The 21489-nt window shown below is 45.7% G+C and overlaps 1 protein-coding gene across 1 annotated transcript; it reads left to right on the top strand.

Moving 5' to 3' along the window:
- Window positions 1-7583: 7583 nt before the first annotated feature.
- Window positions 7584-16120, top strand: FOXR1 (forkhead box R1). Its single transcript, XM_059930257.1, has 6 exons — window positions 7584-7659; window positions 13602-13676; window positions 13778-14025; window positions 14267-14493; window positions 15370-15608; window positions 16092-16120. Exons 1-6 carry the CDS (start codon window positions 7599-7601, stop codon window positions 16118-16120), a joined length of 879 nt encoding a protein of 292 aa, XP_059786240.1. The 5' UTR covers window positions 7584-7598.
- Window positions 16121-21489: the final 5369 nt, after the last annotated feature.

Raw genomic sequence — 21489 nt, 5'->3', positions numbered from 1 at the left:
GCTGTGTGTGTTTCTCTTCAGCGGGCTCCACTTTGGGGTGAACCTATAGAATCTATGTCCAGGCTGCAGCTGCTCTCAGTCCTCTCTCTGCCCTGGAGCCCCAAAGTTGCATTTCCCAGGAGGCAGGAAGGGGTGGATGAGATAAGAATCCAAGAGTCAGGGACGTCCCAGGTGGCGCAGTGGTTAAGAATCTGCCTGCCAATGCAGGGGACACGGGTTCGAGCCCTGGTCCGGGAGGATCCCACATGCCGCAGAGCCACTAAGCCCGTGAGCCACAACTACTGAGCCCGCGAGCCACAACTACTGAAGCCCGCGCCTAGAGCCCGTGCTCCGTAACAAGAGAAGCCACAGCAATGAGAAGCCCGCGCACCACAATGAAGAGTAGCCCCCGCTCGACACAACTAGAGAAAGCCCGTGAGCAGCAACGAGGACCCAACACAGCCATAAATTAATTAATTAATTAAAAATAAAAAAGAATCCAAGAGTCAGGGTTCTCAGACTCACACCTGGGCTGTGTTTTGCACCCTCCAGAGCAGGCCACCCAAGCAGGGGCCTGGGGTGGGGGTGTGGCCGAGGCTGGTGCACCACGTGGGGACCAGCAGGGCAAGGGGAAGCACTGGGGGAAAGAGAGGCTCTGACCAGGAAAAGACAGAGGGCCACCAGGGTGAGACCCAAGGACAGGGTGCTGGGGGCAAGGGGAGTGGAAAATAGGCGAAAGGGTCTCTAGGAGGAGAGAGCAGAAGTGGAAGAACCCTGCCGGAGGGGGCAAGAGTGGTACCGTGGGGTAACGGAGGGAAAAGAGCGGGAGTGCTCATCCTCATTCACTTGTGTCTTCTCCAATATATATATTCCTTCTAAGGATCTTTGCCTTGCTCTTAGGGGAAAGACCAAAATCTTTGAGGTGACCTTCAAAGACAGCCCTGGGTCTCTCCCCTAACTGCCCCTCAGGCTCTCACCATGTGCCTTCTAATGTCCTGTGTTTCCTCTTGCCTCAGCACCTTTGCACAGACTATTCCTTAAGCCCAGGCTGCTCTGAAGACTGCCCCCACGCCCACTCCATTCTATTTGCATAGTTAAGCCAGCTTCCCCAGGGAAGCCTTCTCTGACCTCCACCCCCCATTAGGTTGGGTTCTCCTATCCCATCTTTCATAGCATTACTATGTTTATTATGTTGATGTGATTATTCAATTGTCTCCCCACCAGACTTTATGTTCCCTGGGAGTTGTCGCTTTGCTCCCAAGGGCCTGTAGTACCTTTGCGGTGCCTGGGACACAGTGGATACTCAATAAATATTGTTGAATAAGTGAACGAACGAATGAATTAACAAGCCCCTGAAGAGAAGGCGGGGGCTAGGAAAGTGCCAAAAATTCTGCAAAAACAATAAAAAATGACACAGAGTTAGAAGATGCTGGAACAATGGTCTAATGATCCCTTTCTAGAGTAATCCAGGAGCCCGGGAGAGGGAGGCAATGGAAGAGAAGAACAACAATATCTATGAATTCCACGAACTCTAACTTAGCATTTATTATGTGCCAGGTGCTACTGGAGGTGCTAGGAATAAACTGTGAAAAGACACTGTTCCTCCCTCGTGGAACTTACATGGAATTTAGTGGAAGATACAGATTCCCCAAAATGTGAACAAGTAAATAAATAAAACTGTCATAAGTGCTATGATAGATGAGAGGAGGTGAACACTGGGACCCTCCTTAGTTTCAGTGGGCCTGACTGAACGGAGGCCTGGCGTCAAGAGGGAGGGTCAGGGAGAATGGTTCAGGCCCTGCTTCCCACCCTAACTGCACCAGCTGAGGGAGGTTTGGTGCCCACCCCTCTTGAACTGTGGGAAGAGCATCAGACAAGGAGCAAAACTGTGCCGCACATTAGAATCATCCAGGGGGGTTTTAAAAATCCCAACACCCAGGCCATACCCCACACCAGAATCAGAATGACTGGGGGTGGGATCCAGGCATTAGTACTTTTTAAAGATCCCCAGGGGATTCCAATGTGCAGCAAAGTTTGGATATTACTGACATAAACATTTTAGAAATTGTGCTAAAATGAACATAACATAAAATGTACTATTTTAACCATTTTTAAGTGTACAGGTCAGTGGCATTAAGTACACTTACATTGTGCAGCCAGCACCACTGTCTATCTCCAGAACCTCAGCAGCCCAAACGGAGATTCTGTACCCATTAAATAATAAGTCCCCATTCCCTCCTCCTCTACCCTTGGCAACCACCGTTCTTTATGTCTCTATAAATTTGGCTATTCTAGATATACAAGTGGAATTGTACAAAATTTGTCCTTTTGTGTCTGGCTTATTTCACTTAGCATAATATTTTCAAGGCTCATCCATGTTGTAGCATGCATCAGAACAATTTAAGGTTAAATAATATTCCAATGTATGTATATACCACCTTCATCCACTGATGGACATTTGGGTTGTTTCCACTTTTAGATATTGTGAATAAGGCTGTCGAACATGGGTATAAAGATGTATGTTCAAATCTCTGATTTCACTTCTTTCGGTTATATACTGAGAAATGAGATGGCTAGATCATATGGTAATTCTACATTTTTTTTTTCAATTTTATTTATTTTTTTTGGCTGCATTGGGTCTTCACTGCTGTGCACGGGCTTTATCTAGTTGCATTGAGTGGAGGGCTACTCTTCGTTGCGGTGCACAGGCTTCTCATTGCGGTGGCTTCTCTTATTGCAGAGCACGGACTCTAGGCGTGCAGGTTTTAGTAGTTGCAGCGTGCGGGCTCAGTAGTTGCGGCACGTGGGCCCTAGTGTGCACGGACTTCAGGAGTTGTGGTGAGTGGGCTCAGTAGTTGTGGCTTGCAGGCTTAGTTGCTCTGCAGCATGTGGGATCTTCCTGGACCAGGGATTGAACCTGTGTCCCGTGCATTGGCAGACGTATTCTTAACCACTGTGCTACCAGGGAAGTCCCTACATTTTTTGGTTTGAGGGCCTGCACCATTTTACATTCCCACCAGCTATTCATAAGGATTCCAATTTCTCCACATCCTAGTCAACAGTTGCTATCTTCTGTGTTTTGTTTATTTTTATAATAGCTGTCCCAATGGATGTGGCAGTATCTCATTGTGGTTTTTATTTGCATTTCTCTAATGTTAATGATATAAAAGCACATCTTTTCATGTGTTTATTGGGCATTTGTATTTCTTCTCTGGAGAAATGTCTATTCAAGTCCTTTGCCCATTTTTAAACTGGGTTGTTTGGGTTTTTTGATGAGTTGTGGGAGTTCTTTATATATTCTGGATGTTAACCCCTTATCAGAGATATGATTTACATGATATAAACATTCTTAAATGATACACTAATTTTAAAAGGGCTATGGGGCTTCCCTGGTGGCGCAGTGGTTGAGAATCTGCCTGCAAGTGCAGGGGACACGGGTTCGAGCCCTGGTCTGGGAAGATCCCACATGCCACGGAGCAACTGGGCCCGTAAGCCACAATTACTGAGCCTGCGCGTCTGGAGCCTGTGCTCCGCAACAAGAGAGGCCGTGATGGTGAGAGGCCCGCGCACCGCGATGAAGAGTGGTCCCCACTTGCCGCAACTAGAGAAAGCCCTCGCACAGAAACGAAGAACACAGTCATAAATAAATAAATAAATAAATAAAAGAACGTGAATTTCTTTAAAAAAAAAAAAAAGGGCTATGGGGGTGGGGGTGGGGGTGTGATGAACTGGGAGATTGGGATTGACATATATACTCTAATATGTATAAAATAGATAACTAATAAGAACCTGCCGTACAAAAAATAAATAAATAAAATAAAATTCAACAACAACCAAAAAAGGGCTATAGGGGACTTACTTCCCTGGCACTCCAGTGATTAAGACTCTGTGTTCCCAATGCAGGGGGCATAGGTTCGATCCCTGGTTGGGGAACTAAGATCCCGCATGCCACACAGTATAGCCTAAAAAATAAATAAATAAAAGGAAAAAAAATAAAAATAAAAAATAAATAAAAAGGGCTATAAAAGGGTGGATGCATTACAATAACATTTTTTGTTGTTGTTGTTTTGTTTTGTTTTTTTAAATTTATTTTATTTATTTATTATTTATGGCTGTGTTGGGTCTTTGTTTCTGTGGGAGGGCTTTCCCTAGTTGTGGCAAGCGGGGGCCACTCTTCATCGCGGTGCGCGGGCCTCTCACTATCGCGGCCTCTCTTGTTGTGGAGCACAGGCTCCAGACGCGCAGGCTCAGTAATTGTGGCTCACGGGCCCAGCTGCTCCCCGGCATGTGGGATCTTCCCAGATCAGGGCTCGAACCCATGTCCCCTGCATTGGCAGGCAGATTCTCAACCACTGCACCACCAGGGAAGCCCACAATAACATTTTTTATAAAACAAAAATGAAACACTCATAAGGAAAAAGATTGGAATAATATACATCAGAATGTAATTAATTATTATCTCTGGTTGATAACAAGAATGATTTTTATTTTATTGTTTTTTCTTTGTGCTTTCTATACTTCCAAGTTTTATGCATCAAACATGTATTATTTTTATAATTAGGTAAATTGTCATAAAAGCTATTATTATTGATATTAAAGGTAGAGTCCCAGTAAATTTTTTAAAAGAAAGCTGTTGTTTTCACCATAGTTAAAACAATATATATTGAGGGTCTCCTATGCATCAGGTACTACTCTCAAAATTTCTGGTCGGGACTTTCCTGGTGGCTCGGTGGGTAAGAATCCGCCTGCCAGTGCAGGGGACACGGGTTCGAGCCCTGGTCCAGGAAGATCCCACATGCCACAGAGCAACTAAGCCCGTGTGCCACAACTACTGAAGCCCGCACGCCTAGAGCCTGTGCTCTGCAACAAGAGAAGCCACTGCAATGAGAAGCCTGTGCAGCACAACGAAGAGCAGCCCCCGCTCGCCACAACTAGAGAAAGCCCACGTGCAGAAACGAAGACCCAACGATGCCAAAGATAAATAAATAAATTATTAAGAAAAAAAAATCTGGTCTAGTAGACAAGGAACAGGCAACACAATACAGGGTGGATGAGCTCTGATGGGAAAACCCAGTATGCACAAAGGAACCAGAGGGGGCTGCCTCACCCTCTGGCCAAATCTGAACAATTTAAGAATTAAAACAAATAATTACAGTACTGAATTATGATCCACTCTGTAAAATAAGAATCAATCCTTTGAGTCCATACTGATGACAAATAAACAAAACGAGATAAGGAAAAGCTCTTCTTTACAACAGAATGCCAACTAAATAAATGGAGATGTAATGATTGATTTAGAAAAATCAGGGAATTCCCTGGCGGTCCAGTGGTTAGGACTCAGTGCTTTCATTATCGTGGCCCTGGGTTCAATCCCTGGTTGGGGAACTAAGATCCCGCAGTCAAAAAAAAAAAAAATCATCATTTCACATCCATGATAGTAATGATTGATTTAGGCAAGAATCGTAAATGGACGCTAGAATCTGTGGGTCCAAACTTGATGAGAAACAGGATTTTAGATCACTTTAAAGTATCTCCTCACAAACTGCTTATTAATTACAAAAGAAAAAAAAAAGGTAACTTCACAGTTGAGAAACATGATGGATACCACAAATAATGAGACAAACTGACATCATGGGCCTCTTGATGTGATGTACTAAGAAGGAAACAAAATCACTTCTCTGGTATTGTTGCCAAAAATGCATAATCTAAGTCTAATTATGAGGAAATCAGGGACATTCTACAAAATAAATGGCCTGTACTCTTCAAAAATGTCAATGTTATGAAAGATTTAAAAGTCTGGTGGGGGAGTGGTGGGATGAATTGGGAGATTGGAATTGACATGTATACACTAATATGTATAAAATAGATAACTAATAAGAACCTGCTGTATAAAAAATAAATAAATAAAATTCAAAAAAAATTTAAAAATAAATAAATAAAAGTCTGAGAAACTGCTCCAGATTAGAGACTAAACAGACATAAATATTAAATGCCCTGCATGATCCTGAATTGGATTCTAGACCAGAAAACAAATTAAAAAAATAAAGGACACTATTGGGACAATTGGTGAAATCTGAATAGAATGTGTATCTCAAACATAGTATTGAATCAATGTTAAATTTTTTTTTTAAAGAATTTTTTTTAACGCATTGTTTACTTTATTTATTTATTTTTGGCTGTGTTGGGTCTTCATTTCTGTGCGAGGGCTTTCTCTAGCTGTGGCAAGCGGGGGCCACTCTTCATCGCGGTGCGCGGGCCTCTCACTATCGCAGCCTCTCTTGTTGTGGAGCACAGGCTCCAGACGCGCAGGCTCAGTAATTGTGGCTCACGGGCCTAGTTGCTCCGCGGCATGTGGGATCTTCCCAGGCCAAGGCTCGAACCCGTGTCCCCTGCATTGGCAGGCAGATTCGCAACCACTGCGCCACCAGGGAAGCCCATCAATGTTAAATTTTGATGATTTTCTTGTTTCTGATTTTCTGGTTATGTAAACCAATATCCATGTTTTTAGTAAATACACACTGAGGGCTTCCCTGGTGGCGCAGTGGTTGAGAGTCTGCCTGCCAATGCAGGGGACACGGGTTCGAGCCCTGGTCTGGGAGGATCCCACATGCCACGGAGCAACTAGGCCCGTGAGCCACAATTACTGAGCCTGCGCGTCTGGAGCCTGTGCTCCGCAACAAGAGAGGCCGCGATAGTGAGAGGCCCGCGCACCGTGATGAAGAGTGGCCCCCACTTGCCGCAACTAGAGAAAGTCCTCGCACGGAAACGAAGACCCAACACAGCCATAAATAAATAAATAAATAAATAAAATAAAATAAAGGAAAAAAAAAGTGATATTAAAAAAAAAAAAGAAAATACACACTGAAGTATTTGTGGGTAAAGGGACATGACGTCTGCAAATTACTCTCACAGTTCAGAAAAAATAATGTATGTCTTACATACATGGAGACAAAAGCAAAAATGTGATGAAATGTTAATAATTGGTATAATTGGTGAGTTACAGGATTTAGCTATACTGGAATTTTTTATAGTATTCTTGGGACTTTTCTGTAAATTTGAAATTATGCAAAACAAAATTTAAATATCACCATTCAAAAAAATAAAATAATAAAAAAATCACCATTTAATCCTATCTCCACCATATACTTACAGATGTAATCTTGGATAAACCATGAAATCTTCCAAACTTCTAGAAAGTAGCTATTAACACCACCACGGGATCATTCTTCAATGGTAGACTGATTTACTAAATAAAAGAAGAGCTTGGTGCAAATGTAGAGGGGAAAGAGGGCCTGGGGTACCTCCCTTCTGGACCCCCAAGGTTCCCAAATGAAAGCGGGGCAGGGGGGGCTTGCAGAAAGACGTGGCAAGGAGCACTCAGTGGAGGCTCGAGAGCAAGGGTGTCAGACGGACCGGGCACACCTGAGCGGGCTCCGACCTAACTCAATCAGAGCGCGGGTATTTGAGGAAGTGCCTCCTAGGCCTCAGCCTCAGTCTCTCCAGACTCTCCCACCCTGTGCCGGCTCTCCCTCCTCTAGCTAATCGTGGATCTGAAGCTCCAGCACCTAGACTTCTGGGCCAGCCTCCATGGCCAGGTCCCGGGATTGCTGGACTGGGACATGGGGAACGAGTGCTTTCTGGCCTTCACCACTACGCACCTGCCCTTAGCGGAACAGAACCGTGAGTGTCCGAGAGGGGGGTCGTGGGGGATGGGCGCGCCGCGGAGGGTCGGAGGCTCCTGGGCGCGCCGGACCGGAAGCTCCCCGGCCTTTGACTCGCTTGCCACTCGCCCCCACGAGCCCCGTGACGTATGTCGTGTTACCGGGCCCCGCGCCCCCTTTGCTGAACCCCGGAGCTCCCACCCCGCCCCCACTTTTTCCGAGGGGCAATGGAGTCCCCGCCTCGACCGAAAGCCCAGGGAGGGCAGGGGTCCTGCCTGAACACGGCCTTTCAATCCTACCCCACCCACCCCGGCTAAATCCCAGAACTTTCTAGGCCTCTTCTCGGCCTTTTCTCCGTGGCGCCTACGCCATCGGGGCACACTACGTTTTCGTTCATCTTTCTCTTAAAATCTTTTTAAAATCGGTTTTGTTCGTGGCTGTATCCCCACCTCTTAATACATTGTCTGACACCTAGAGGTGCTCAATATTTGCTGAATGGATAGTTGACCGTTGTCTTTTAAAAACTTTTTTTGTTTGGTCCTCAAGTGTTGCGATTTGAGTTAATCACCTCCTACATTCATGGTACATGATTGCCATCTGTTTGGGCAAAGTACTTGGATTAACTCATTCAATCCCCACCCACTTTTGTCACCTCCCACACTCCCAAGTATCTACCCTAATCCGTTTAATGTCTTTAGATAGGTGTATCTTTGAAAACTGTTTAGCATTATTTTGCTTTTATAGGTGAACTTAATTCACATAAACTCATTGCTTTTTTACCCCTCATTCAAATTGTTTTTAAGAGTTATTTCGGTTGCTAAATGCAGATCTGGTTCATCATTTCTGACTGCTGTGCGGTATTCTATCATCTGCATACATTACTTTTTGCATTTTAATTCTCCTTACTGACGGAGACAAAACTCCACTGGAACTCTTTGCCACCATAAGTAATGCTGACGAACATTCTTGTATCTTCACTGATTCAAGAAATATTTATTGAGCACCTCCAATTTGCCAGGCACTGTTCTGGACACTCACGTGATACATCATGAACAAAACAGACAAGTCTTCATGGAGCTGACATTCTACTGGGGCCACACAGGCAATCCACATTTAAAAAAAAAAAAAATATATATATATATATATATATGGTATGTTATAAGGTGATAACTGAGATGGGGGAAAAAAGGACATGGTAAAAGGGCTCAGGAATGGGGGCTGGGAGGTGGTGGCAGCTACAGTTTTAAATAGGGTCATCAGGTTGGTCTTCATTGGGAACATAGTATATGAGCAGAGCAGAGTTGAAGGAGGTGAGATAGTGAGCCGGAGGATACTTAGAGGAAAATTTCCCAGGCAGAAAAAATAGCCAGTGTAGAAGCCCTCAGGAATATGCCTGGAGGAACCGGTAAAGAGGCCAGTGAGGCTGGATCAAAGTAAATAAAGAGGAGAGTTCAGAGGGTGTGGGTCATGGAGCAGAGATCAGGAAGAGCCGTCTTCCCCTTTGAGGGCGTTAGGGTTGACTCCAAGTAAGATGCAGCATGGTTGAAAGGTTTGGAACAGAGGAGTGACATGATCGCCAGCTTAGTGAGTGACCTGTGCCATTGCATAGTGTGCCTATACTTGGTTTAATGTCCTGCTATCACTGTCTTAAGATTTTTAATAATTTTTGAACAAGGAGGCCCACATTTTCCTTTTTTGAACAAGGAGGCCCACATTTTCCTTTTGCACTGGGCGCTACAAATTATGTAGCTGATCCTGAATGATCTATAGTCTGAAAAGATCACTGTGGCTGCTGGGTTGAGGGTACACTGTAAATGTAGAGCGACTGGGAAGCCAGGAGACTAGTTAGGAGGCTACTGTAGTAATCCAGACAAGAGCCGATGGCAGACTGCACCACCAGGGTGGTGGCAGAGGATATGGTGAGAAGGTAGAACCACGTGGATTCGCTTGATGGATTGGATGTGTGGTGTAAAAAAGAGAGATTAGAGGATGACTCATCCAGAGTTTTTGGCTGATCAAGAGCAAGGATGGGTTGTCTTGTAGTGAGATGGGGTAAGCTCCTGATAGGATGTTTAGGGAGGAAAATCAGGAATTCTGTTCTGAACATGCTGAGTTTGAGATATTTTTTAGATATCCAAGTAGAAATGTTGAGTAAGCTGGTGAATATATAAGTCTGCAATTCTGGAGAGAGGTATGCAGATATAAATTTTGAGAGTCTTTGGTACACGCCTGGCATTTAAGGGGTGAGAATAGAGAAGAACCCAGGATGAGCCCTGGGGGGCATTCCATTCTAAAGATATTGGAGAGGAGATAAACCAAAAAAACTGAGGAAGTGACCGTTAATAATCAAAACTGATATTGTGGTTTCCTGGAAACCAAGTGAAGAAAGTGTTTCAATGAAGGAGTGGTCACAGGACAGGAACACTGCTGTGAGAGATCAGGTCAGAGGTGGGCTGACTATTGGATTTAGCAAAGCAGAGCCTTGATTATATGGTTTTGGTGGAGTGCAGCCTTGATCATAGTGGTTTTGGTGGAGTGGTGGAGGAGGAAGACTGATTGGCAAGGCTTTAAGTGTGGAAGGGAGAGGAAGTGGAGACAAAGTATAGGCAATTCTTTCGAGGAGTTCTTCCTCAAAGGAAAGCAAAAATATGGAGTAGTGGCCTGGCACAGAAAGTGGGGATAAAAGAAGTTCTTGTTTTTAATAAGATGAGAGAATTAACAGCATATCTGAATGATGATAATGGTCCAGAGACAGAAATTTATAACAGAAGAGAGAGGAGACTGGAATTCCCTGGCCGTCCAATGAGTAGGACTTGGCGCTTTCACTGCTCCCTGGTCAGGAAACTAAGATCCCACAAGCCTCCTGAGGCCAAAATAAATTTCAAACACTGTCCTTGAGGAGGTGTGGGGCCACCTGTGTCAGAGAGAGCAGGGGAGGGAGATGGACAGAGGCACTATCCTTTGATCCCACTGAGATCACCCGTCTGTTGATCTCATCACCCTTTCCCTGCTCTCAAAGAGCAGAGTTAGAGAGGATGTCCTCTCTTTAACTAACCTAGAATCCCCCAGTCAAACAGGCTCACTCTCTTGCATACACCGTTGACTCCTTTGGCTCTCTGTGGCTTTGGAACACTTGCTTGGCCAAACCACAACCCTGATTAAATCCAGCTCTACCAAACAAGTGCTCCAAAGCCATAGATCAATGGATTGGGGTTATCAGTTGGTATCAAAAGAGATGGTTGGAAAGAGGAGGTGGTGCATTTTTACATGGTGCAAAAATGAGGTTATGGAGAGGTTGCAGTTATTGGTTTAGGTTATGACAGTGAGGACTGTCTATGTTAGGATGGAAGGCAGAATTTTGGGAGGAGAAGAGTTCAAGAAACTAGAGGCCAGGTTATTAGGATAATCATCTATGTATCTATTGAAATAGCCAAGATTTAAGGCAGGAGTAGCACTAGTGACAGTGAGCCAGGAACTAAATTCCTCTAAATGAGGGGGAGTGGCCGAGAATTTGGTAGATGATGGTAGCAATGAAAATTAGTATATAAATTCCTCTTTTAACTTGAGTAGACACACCCAGGATTAGACAGTAAATTGTAGTGCTGCCTGATTATTCTTCACCAGCACCGGTTGCTATTCAGATGTAATAAAGGATCCTATTTCACTGCGTCTTTGCCAACACTTGGTATTACCTCTTTTTATAATTCTTGTCAGTTTGATGTAAAGTATTATATCATTCTTTTATTGTGTTCCTATTACTAGTAAGGCTGAGCATCTTCAGGTAGCCTCTCCTTCTGAATACTGATTCGTATCTTTCACCCATGTATAGATTTGTCTTAGCCTTTTATTTTTTGATTTGTAGGAGCTGTCTATCAGAGAATTGAGAGTTCTGGAGATGATTTTTTTTCTGGTTTATTATCTATGGATTTTTTTTTCCCTTGTGAGTTTTACTGTGCAGAACCTTTCAATTTTTATGTGTTATAATATCTGCATTAAATGTATAGGTTAATTTGAGGATAATTGGCATCTTTATAATATGTATTATATGTCTTTGTTTATTGAAGTCTTTTAGGTCCTTAAGTAGTAAGTACATCTTTTTCACATAAAGGTCCATTCTTTGATGAGTTAATCCCTAGATACATTATAACTTTGGTTGCTATTGTGAACAGCACCTTTTTGGAAAAAAAAATTATGTTCCAGTTTCTTAATGCTGGTATAGAGGAACAGTGGTGATTAGTATGTTGGTCTTATATCCAGCAAACTTGCTGGACTCTTATCGGTTCTAATAATTTATATATCGATTTTGTATGGTTTTCTGTTAATCTATGTTTTTTTCTGTAAATAATTATAGTTTTGCCTTTTTCTTTCTTGTATCTCTTACTACTTTTTCCTTTTTAGAATACTGTGTTGAACATTAACGATGTAATGGGCATCCTTTCTAATTACTGAGCTCTCTAATAAGTATATCATCATTTTCCAGACAAAAACCTAGATTCATCTGTAATATGATGACACTCATGGGGACAATGAGGGGGACAAAAATAGTTCCCCCTACCTGGACCAGAAGCCAGCTTCATGTCGAGCACCTAGCTCTAATATATACCTGATTTACTCTGAGCCCACCATGTATTCATTCATCCAGTTAAGTTGAGCTCCTCCCATGTGCCAGGCAGTGAAGGAGACAGACCTGGAGATAGACACTAAGCAGGTAATTACAATAAAATGTGTGCTACGGGAGTGTTTGGACAGGTAGTCAGAGAAGGCCTGCTTTAGAAAGATGTTTAAACAGAGACCTGATGGGTGAGTAGCATTTAACTAGGCAAGCAGGAAGAGGGAAGAGTGTTTCTTTCCAGCAAAGGGAACAGCTTATGGGAAGGCAGAGGATCTAGATGTGGTCTGTTGGAGATGGGTGGAGAGCCTGGGAGGAATGACTCAACACTGATGAGAAGCCAGGGTCTTGTAGACTATCTCAGGAATTTAGATTTGGCCCAAAGGCAATGGAAAGCCATCAAAAGGCTTTACACTGAAGGGTGGCATGATTGGATTAACATTTTGGGAAGATCACTCAAACTGCAATACGGTAAATTAAAGAAAAGAAGATAAACAGACCTTTTAGGTTATAGGCTTGGACTAGGATGGTAGAACTTGGTGATTGATTGGGTGTGGCTGTACGGGAAAGAGGAGTCAAGAATGATTTCCACTCATGGACATAGAAAACAAACTTATGGTTACCAAAGGGGAAGTGGTGGGGGGTGCGTGGGGGGGATAAATTAGGAGTTTGGGATTAACAGATACACACTACTGTACATAAAATAGATAACCAACAAGGGCCTACTGTAGAGCACAGGGAACTATGTTCAATATCTTGTAATAACCTACAGTGGAAAAGAATCTGAAAAAGAATATGTGTATATATATGCGCGTGTGTGTATGTGTGTATAAAACTGAATCACTTTGCTGTACACCTGAAACGAACACATTGTATATCAACTATACTTCAACTAAAAAATTGAGAAAAAAAAAAAAAGAATGATTTCCAAGTATCTAGCCTGGACAGCTGGTTAGATGGTGCCATATGCTGAAACAAGGAATGCAGGAGCAAGAGCAGGAAAATGGAGTCGAGTTTTAGAGATGTTGTTCAAATACCTGTGGGTTATCCCATGGGCAGTTCTAGTTAAGGGCTGGCAGAGAAGTCTGGGCTAGAGATAAAGATTTGTAAGCCTTGAGTTTATAGATGGTGACTGACTAAAGTAACAGGCATTAATGAGATGGTTTAGGGGCTGTAATGTGGGGTGAGAAGAGAAGAATGCAGAGGAGAATGAAAAGGTCAGAGAGGTAAGGGGAAACCAGTAGAATATGGCATCATAACTTCCCAGGCAGGGCCCGTAGCCACCTCCCAGGGAAGCTTCAAGGGGCCAAAATGAAAATCCTAGGATGTTTTGACTCTCTTCTTTTTGCTAGTTGCCAGATATAAACTCCGAATAGTTGAGCCACCAAAACTACCTCTGGAAAAAAAGCCCAACCCTGATAAAGATGGTGAGTAGATGGGAGTGAGTTCTCTGACATGGCCCTGTGGCCTGGGCGGGACACCCAAAGCCCATGACCTATGGCCCGCAATCTCCTTTTTCTCTGCACAGGTCCAGATTTCGAGCCCAACCTGTGGATGTGGGTAGACCCCAACATCGTGTTCCCCCCTGGAAAGCTGGAGGTCCCAGAACCCAGTAAGGGGAAGAATCTGACAAGCATAGTCCCTTCCCCTCAGCCACCCCCGAAAGAAGACGACTTTGCCAAATGCCCACAGGCCACAGTGGTGGAGTCGCCATCACTTTCTGGAGACCAGTATCCCCCTCAGAAGTGGTTTGCCTCTTCCCCCAGCAACTGGGAGGTAGGGATTTCTGGGGTGTGGGCTGGACTTAGGATGTAGGCAGGGTGGGCACAGGGATGATGCAGCAGAGAGTTCTGTTTTCTTAGGGTTAACAAAGGGTTAATGGGTTCAGAAATTAGCTGTGCCCCTGGGTTGGGGAGAAGCCCAGACGGTGGCCCTAGACCACCACCCCTTCCTGCCACTGCACCCCTGGAGTAGAGGCCGTGGAGTCAGGACCAGTTCCTACTCTGTGCTCCTCTAGCTCACAGAAGAGGAGGAGGCTGAGGACCAGGATGACAGCTCCTCTGTGGCTCTCCCGTCCCCTCACAAAAGGGCCCCCCTCCAGAGTCGGAGGCTTCGGCAAGCCAACAGCCAGGAGGGGGGGCTGTGGTCCCGGCCCCCTCTCAATTACTTCCACCTAATTGCACTGGCATTAAGAAACAGTTCCCCCTGTGGCCTCAACGTGCAACAGATCTACAGTTTCACTCGGTATGTGCGGGGGGGCCCTGTGAGGAGGGCGAAGGGAGGGGGCAGGGCCCTGCTCTGATACCTTCCAGGCCCTGGGCTGCTGCTTCAGTTCCCCCATCTGGGGCTGAGAGGATACTTCTCCTTTCCCAGCCACTGGTTCTGGGTTGTCCCCGAATGTGTGTCCACACCTCACATAGACAGGAAGATAGCCACCCCACCCCCTTTCACATCTAAGAAACTCCAACCTTTTTATACCTTAGTTCCTTAAAATATAAAATCACCCGGGTCATAAATTCTCCCATCTTCCCTCTCAAGAGGGAAGTATAAAATCTGGTTTAAAATAAACCCAGTATAAAATCTGGTTTCCCCAACAGTTTCTCACATGCTTTCCCTTTGGACTGAACTGCCTGGCACAGCCTGTTCCCCAAGGACCCGGGGAAGCCGGGCTGAGAAGGGATTTACGTTGAGCTTTGAGAGTCGGGTACCCATGACTGACGAGTTTCTCAGACCTTTTCCCTCTATTATCAGACGAGTCACAGAGTATTAATCCTCAAGAGGCATCCTCCTTGACCAGGATTCCTCTGACAGGAGCTTGTTGGCCTGATTTCTGCTCTGTTCCTGTTGCAAGTCAAACTCCTGAGCCCTCGGAGGGAGGGAGGAAAGCGAGCCGGGGAGTGGGGGCAGTGAACTGGGTCTATAAGGTGAGGCTCTGCACAAGCACTGCGCCAGGTGGAGGTCTGACACATGCTCAGTCGGCAGAGTGCGTCGTGGGCCAGCTTGCCCTTCTCCGAAGTGAGAGAAGGGCTGAGGCTCCTGGCCCCGGGGGAGAACATTCTCCAGGGTAAGGCGTCTCCCAGAGAGACCACACCTCTCCTTACCATTCCTCCCTGTCTGCAGACAACATTTCCCCTTTTTCCGGACGGCTCCTGAAGGCTGGAAGAATACCGTGCGTCACAATCTCTGTTTCCGAGACAGCTTTGAGAAAGTGCCGGTCAGCATGCAGGGTGGCGCCGGCACACGGCCCCGATCCTGCCTCTGGAAGTTGACCGAGGAGGGACACCGCCGCTTTGCAGAGGAGGCCCGCGCCTTGGCCTCCACTAAGCTGGAAACTATCCAACAGTGCATGAGCCAGCCAGGTGTGAGGCCTCGTCACACGTGGGGCCGAGGGAAGGGGCCCTGAAGATCCTGACCCAAGGCCGAGTGTGCGGAGAAGGAGCCAGGGTCACACGGGGGAGGGGGCGGGGAGGGGGTGGCACCTTCTGTAGGAAGGGGAGAGGAGAGCAGTGTTCTGAGACCCTGGGGTGGTGCCTGCGTCAGGGGTCCCCCCCACACACACAAGCACGGAACCTGAGGTGCTGGGAGTTGATGGAGAAACAGCTAAGGTGCGGCTGGCCCTACTCACAGCCCTGCAGCTTGGGGAAATGGTGACCACACAATGTGAGAAGCATGGTATAAGCAGTTCTCTGCAAAGGGGGCTTTTTCTTCTCCTGGAGACCAGGTGGCATTTGGGCCTTGAGAGAGGAAAAGTAGATCATTTGCCGTGAGAGAGCTTTCCAGGCTTAGGGAACAGCGTCTGCAAACGGCAGATAGATCCCTTTGACTTTCTTCTTTCCTTACAGATGTGATGCCCTCCCTCTTTGACCTTTAGTTCCACAAACCAACCGTCAGCCCATGCCTTATTAAAGTTATCTGCAGCACCCTGGTGTGTGCGTGGTCTGAGGATGGGGCAGGGGTGGGGGTGGAGGTGAGCTCTGAGGTTGGAAATGGGATGCCCTCAGAGCTGATGGGTGGGGCAGTTGCCTGATGCACAGCAAAGGGAGCCCATACTCTTCCTTCTTCAAAGGAAGAAAACACTCAACCCTCTTTAGGGTCCCATTTTTCTTGGGAGATGCTATCATAAAGTAGCCAGGCCTGCAAAAGGCCCCCCCAAATCACCACCCACTCATAGGAGTGGATGTAATCAGCTGGGGACAATGAGGAGAGGCCTAGGGAAACACATCATCTATGGAACAGTTGAAGGAAAGACCCTTATAGGAGGCCATGAAGGAGCAGTGAGAAAGGTGAAAGGAAAGAATTTCTTGAGAAAAGGAGTAGCCAGGCTTAAGTCTCATTTCCCCCATTTAAGCATTGGGGGTGAGGGGTGGGAACTGAGAGCTGAGAGGCATGGCCCTTCCATATTTCCGGTTTCAGTAGAAACCAGAGTACTTGTCCTTAGAGGCTGCAGATCACAGCTGGGCTGCTGTGGCTTCCCTGGTTGCAGGAGACCGTGTCCAGGGCAAGGCCAGCTGCCAGCCTCAGACCTGAGGGATAGGGAGAAGCCAGGGGGACAAGTAAGGAAGGAACGAGATTCAGAGCTGTGCCGGGATGCCACGGACATTCCCACAGTGCTTGAAGTTCACGCTGGGTTTCCCACAGGGCTGAGATGACCCTTCTCATTCCCTCTCCTGCTCTTCCCTCACCCCACAACAGGCCTGTACAGAAACATGGCTCCAGCCTCAGACACTGTCCCAGGGGACTGGGCATCACTACTCCCCAGAGGTAGCAGTGGGTGGTGCGTGAGTCTCAAGAAGGGCACTGGCTCTCAGCTCTGATGTAGCTGCTTGCTGCTCTTGCATCCTCGTTCTAGAAGAACCTGCCTCAGGCAGCCACTTTCTCTTTAAGCTTGAGTGTCTTGATCAGGAAAATGAGTTAATGATGGCTCTTTCTTTTTTTAATTTTTATTTATTTTTATTTTTTTTGGACACACAGCATGGCATGTGGGATCTTAGTTCCCCTACCAGGGATTGAACCCGCGCCCCCTGCAGTGGAAGCGCAGAGTCTTAACCACTGGACCGCCAGGGAAGTCCCTGATGGCTCTTTCTTAGTACTGTACCAGCATTGAGATGTGGGGGGATGGAGTAGAGTGCTTCATACCAAACCTGGCTCCCAGTTCTAAATAAATGGTAGCTGTTTTTTTGCTTCTTGTGATGTCTAGTTAGGACCCGCCTCCTTCCTCCAGGATGCTGGTGGGCTAGTGATGGCCTGGATTTACTTTCAGCACTTGGCAACTCTCAGTGGGAGCCGGGACCTTGCTCCATCTCTGACTCCCCGCTCTGCTCCCGCTCAGCAGATCACCTGTCATCTCTCACTGTATCTTCTTTAGCACAGTTTTCTTAACATTTCTAAACTTCAGTTTCTTTTGCATGCAAATTGGGGATAGTAAAAGTACACACAGATTTGATTTGGGAACTAAATAGGACAATGGAAAGTGTGTAGTCCTGTGTCTGGCATATTAACACTGAGTGCTTACAATTGGACCAGACATCATTCTAAGTGCATTTGCAGGTTTAATCCATACAGAGGCCTTAAGGAGTAGGTACTGTTATTCTTCTCAGGTCATTGAGTGTGATAGCTATTTAAGGAGTTGCCTTCATTTCTGTCCACTTATTCAGCCCTTAATCCCTTGCAGTCTATAGCACTATAAAATCAGACTGCCTCCTCCCTAGTCTCTGAAACATGGTATTCCTGAAAAGCATGGCCCATGCCCTATCTGACCAAAATCTTTACCTTTGAAGAAAGGCCCCAGTTCATCTGCTTGGTTTGCACGTTTTTGGTAACAGACATGCAGTCTCGCCCTAGTCACTTGTCCATCACCACAACCACCTCTGCTCTACCCGCTCCAGCTTTGCATTCATTCTGGAATATGCACCAAAAGCAGTGCTAGGCCAGGGGCTCTCACTGGCCCTATGGTTGCTGCAAGGATGTGGGGGATTGGCAGGCCCAGGAGTGTCGAGTGTCAGTGCAGGAGGCAGTGTCTCACCTTAAAGAGCTGAGCCTCATACCGAAGGCCATTGAGAATGAGCTGAGCCAAGAACCTAACCCGGTTTTACACCTAAGCAGAAAGTATTTGTTGTGTTGTTTTATTATATACTGAATTTTCCAGGAATGCAACTCTTATGTAAAGTGAAGGAAGACTGTACTTTTTTTAGTTTGGAAGTTTTCTGAGAGTTGTTTGCCATTTCGGAAAACCACTTCACTGACAGCAAAGCTGCTCTGGTATTTAACTCACCAATACCACATGCCTGTATGGGTCTGTTTGTATTTGTTGTAATCATTGGGATTCTACATGTATGAACAAATATTTAGCTATTTCAAGGTAGCCAATATACAGAAAAAAGTATTTTCAGGACTTCCCTGGTGGCGCAGTGGTTAAGACTCTGCACTCCCAATGCAGGGGGTCCGGGTTCGATCCCTGGTCAGGGAACTAGATCCCACACACATGCTGCAACTAAGGAGCCAGCGAGCCACAACTAAGACCTGGTGCAAACTAATTAATTAATAAATTAAAAAATCAGAATAGCTCTATATCCATTTTTAAAAAAGTATTTTCAATAATCATTTGAATGACTTCTCTTTAAGCTATTCACAATAAGTATCTACAAATTTTTAACTGTCTCATATTTTCAAATATAGTTTATTGGACTTCCCTGGCGGCGCAGTGGTTAAGAATCCACCTGCCAATGCAGGGGACATGGGTTTGAGCCCTGGTCTGGGAAGATCCCACATGCCACGGAGCAACTAAGCGCATGTGCCACAACTACTGAGCCTGCGCACTACAGCCCGCGAGCCACAACTACTGAAGCCCGTGCACCTAAAGCCCATGCTCCACAACAAGAGAAGCCACCGCAATGAGAAGCCCACGCACCGCAACGAAGAGTAGCCCCTGCTCGATGCAACCAGAGCCACGTGCAGCAACGAAGAGCCGACACAGCCAAAAATAAATAAATAAATTTATAAAAAAGAATATATATAGTTTATCCATTAGAATACATTTCTCTCCCTTTATTTTTCTGTTGTATTACCGTTAGAGCATTACAGTTTGATTTTTTTTTAAATAGTATGTGTAGGTAGGTTATTTTATCAGTAAGGTTCATTTCAGGGTGGTAAAGACGGTCTTACAGAGTATTTGCTCCATTCCTAGGGTGTTAAGGCTGATGAAGTAGAAAACCACCAAACCAAGCAACGTATAAGATACAGTCCCTGTCCCAGAGGCGCTCACCCTCAGTGACCTTGGCAACCAGTGAGGACAATACAATGGAATAAGTCCCGTTCATGTCCAAACCCCAGAGCCTAGCATGGGGCCCATTAGGTAGTAAGAATGCTCTGTTTGCTAGGACTTGTCACTAGTAACTTCCCTAACAGGCAGATTCCTTGTTCTCTGGAAGCACAGAGAAGAGGGCAATTAGCGTGAGAGGAACTGGGGAAGACTTCTCACAGGAGACGTTAGCACAGGGTCTGCTTTCCAAGTCTGGAAAACAACAGCTAGCTCTTCTCCGGAAGTGATGTCCCCTGCATTGGCAAGCAGATTCTTAACCACTGTGCCACCAGGGAAGTCCAACTCCCTTTTATTTTTTAAATGATGCTTAGCCACTCATTGAAAGTGGCTTGGAGGGGGCAAACATGGAAGCAGGAAGGCCTGTAGGGAGGTGACTGCAGAATCCAGGTGGCAGTAGAAATGGAGAGCAGCAGCCTGATTTGATGATATAGCTTGGAGGCAGAATCAACACGTCAACAGTATTGACTAGATGCAGGAGGAGAAAATAATGACTCTGAGGTTTCTGGTTTGAATGACTGGATGAATGATGAGGAGGGGAAGCCTGTGTAGGAGCAGCAGGTTTGAGCAGTTTTGTGTTTAGAATGTGTGAGACATCAGGGTGGTTATAATTGTTGTAAGTCTGGAGTTCAGAAGATAAGCCTGAGCTGAAGACGTAAATACATTTGAGAGTCAGGGGGATATAGACAGTATTTAAATCATACTCAATGTACTGGTGTAGAAAGATATTCATAATACATTTTTAGGGCTAAAAAGACAAACAGTAGCAGAACAGTATGTTGTCTACGCACAGAAAATGTCTTGAAGAAAACAGGTATCAGGGCTTCCCTGGTGGCGCAGTGGTTGAGAATCTGCCTGCCAATGCAGGGGACACGGGTTCGAGCCCTGGTCTGGGAAGATCCCACATGCCGCGGAGCAACTAGGCCCGTGAGCCACAATTGCTGAGCCTGCGCGTCTGGAGCCTGTGACCCGCAACGGGAGGGGCCGCGATGGTGAGAGGTCCGCGCACCGCGATGAAGAGTGGCCCCCGCTTGCCGCAACTGGAGAAAGCCCTCGCACAGAAACGAAGACCCAACACAGCCAAAAATAAATAAATAAACAAAGTAAACAATGCCTTAAAAAAAAAAAATTCTTTAAAAAAAAAAAAAAAAAAAAAAAAAAAGAAAACAGGTATCAGACAGTAATAGTCATCTTTGGGGATTGGCGGGTGGCAAAAAGATATGGAGGCCAATCCCTTTTTATTTATTTATTTATTTATTTTAAAAATATTTATTTATTTGGCTGTGCTGGGTCTTAGTTGCAGCACGCGGGATCTTTAGTTGTGGCGTGGGATATAGTTCCCTGACCAGAGATAGAACCTGGGCCCCAGGCATTGCGAGCGCAGAGTCTTAGCCACTGGACCGCCAAGGAAGTCCCCCTTCTTATTTATAGCTTCGGTACAGGGGTTTTTTTCTTTTTTAATAAGAAATTACTTTTTAGAATTTTTAAATAAATAAAGCTATCTACTAGCCTATTTTGTAGTTTGATACTCTAATTGTTAGGGAACCATTGACTGATACCACCCACCTTGGCCAGGCACAATGATAACCACTTGCATGAGTTGTCTCACAACACGAGTTCCCAATAAGGAACATGGTGCTGCCACCGAAAACTAACCAGGAGAATCTGGGAGGGGCCAAAAGGAGGGAGGAGATGCCAGCCCATAATATTGTCCTGCCAACCTCTCAGAATCCTTTGCACTGGAATCCATCTTGGCTGAGAGATGCACGCGCCACCAGGAAGGACCCTGAGTCAGACCAAATATAGGCCAAGAAAGATGACTGGCCAGAGACAACCCTGAAAACTAACCCCATTACCATGAAACCTGAGACTGCAAGCCACATGGCAGAGCAGTTCTCCTGGGTTCCCTTACCCTGCTGCTCTCC

The sequence above is a fragment of the Balaenoptera ricei genome, chromosome 8 (genome assembly GCF_028023285.1).
Source record: "Balaenoptera ricei isolate mBalRic1 chromosome 8, mBalRic1.hap2, whole genome shotgun sequence".
Taxonomy (NCBI): domain Eukaryota; kingdom Metazoa; phylum Chordata; class Mammalia; order Artiodactyla; family Balaenopteridae; genus Balaenoptera; species Balaenoptera ricei.
Note: the sequence above shows the minus strand (reverse complement) of the source record. Positions and strands in the feature narration are given on the sequence as shown.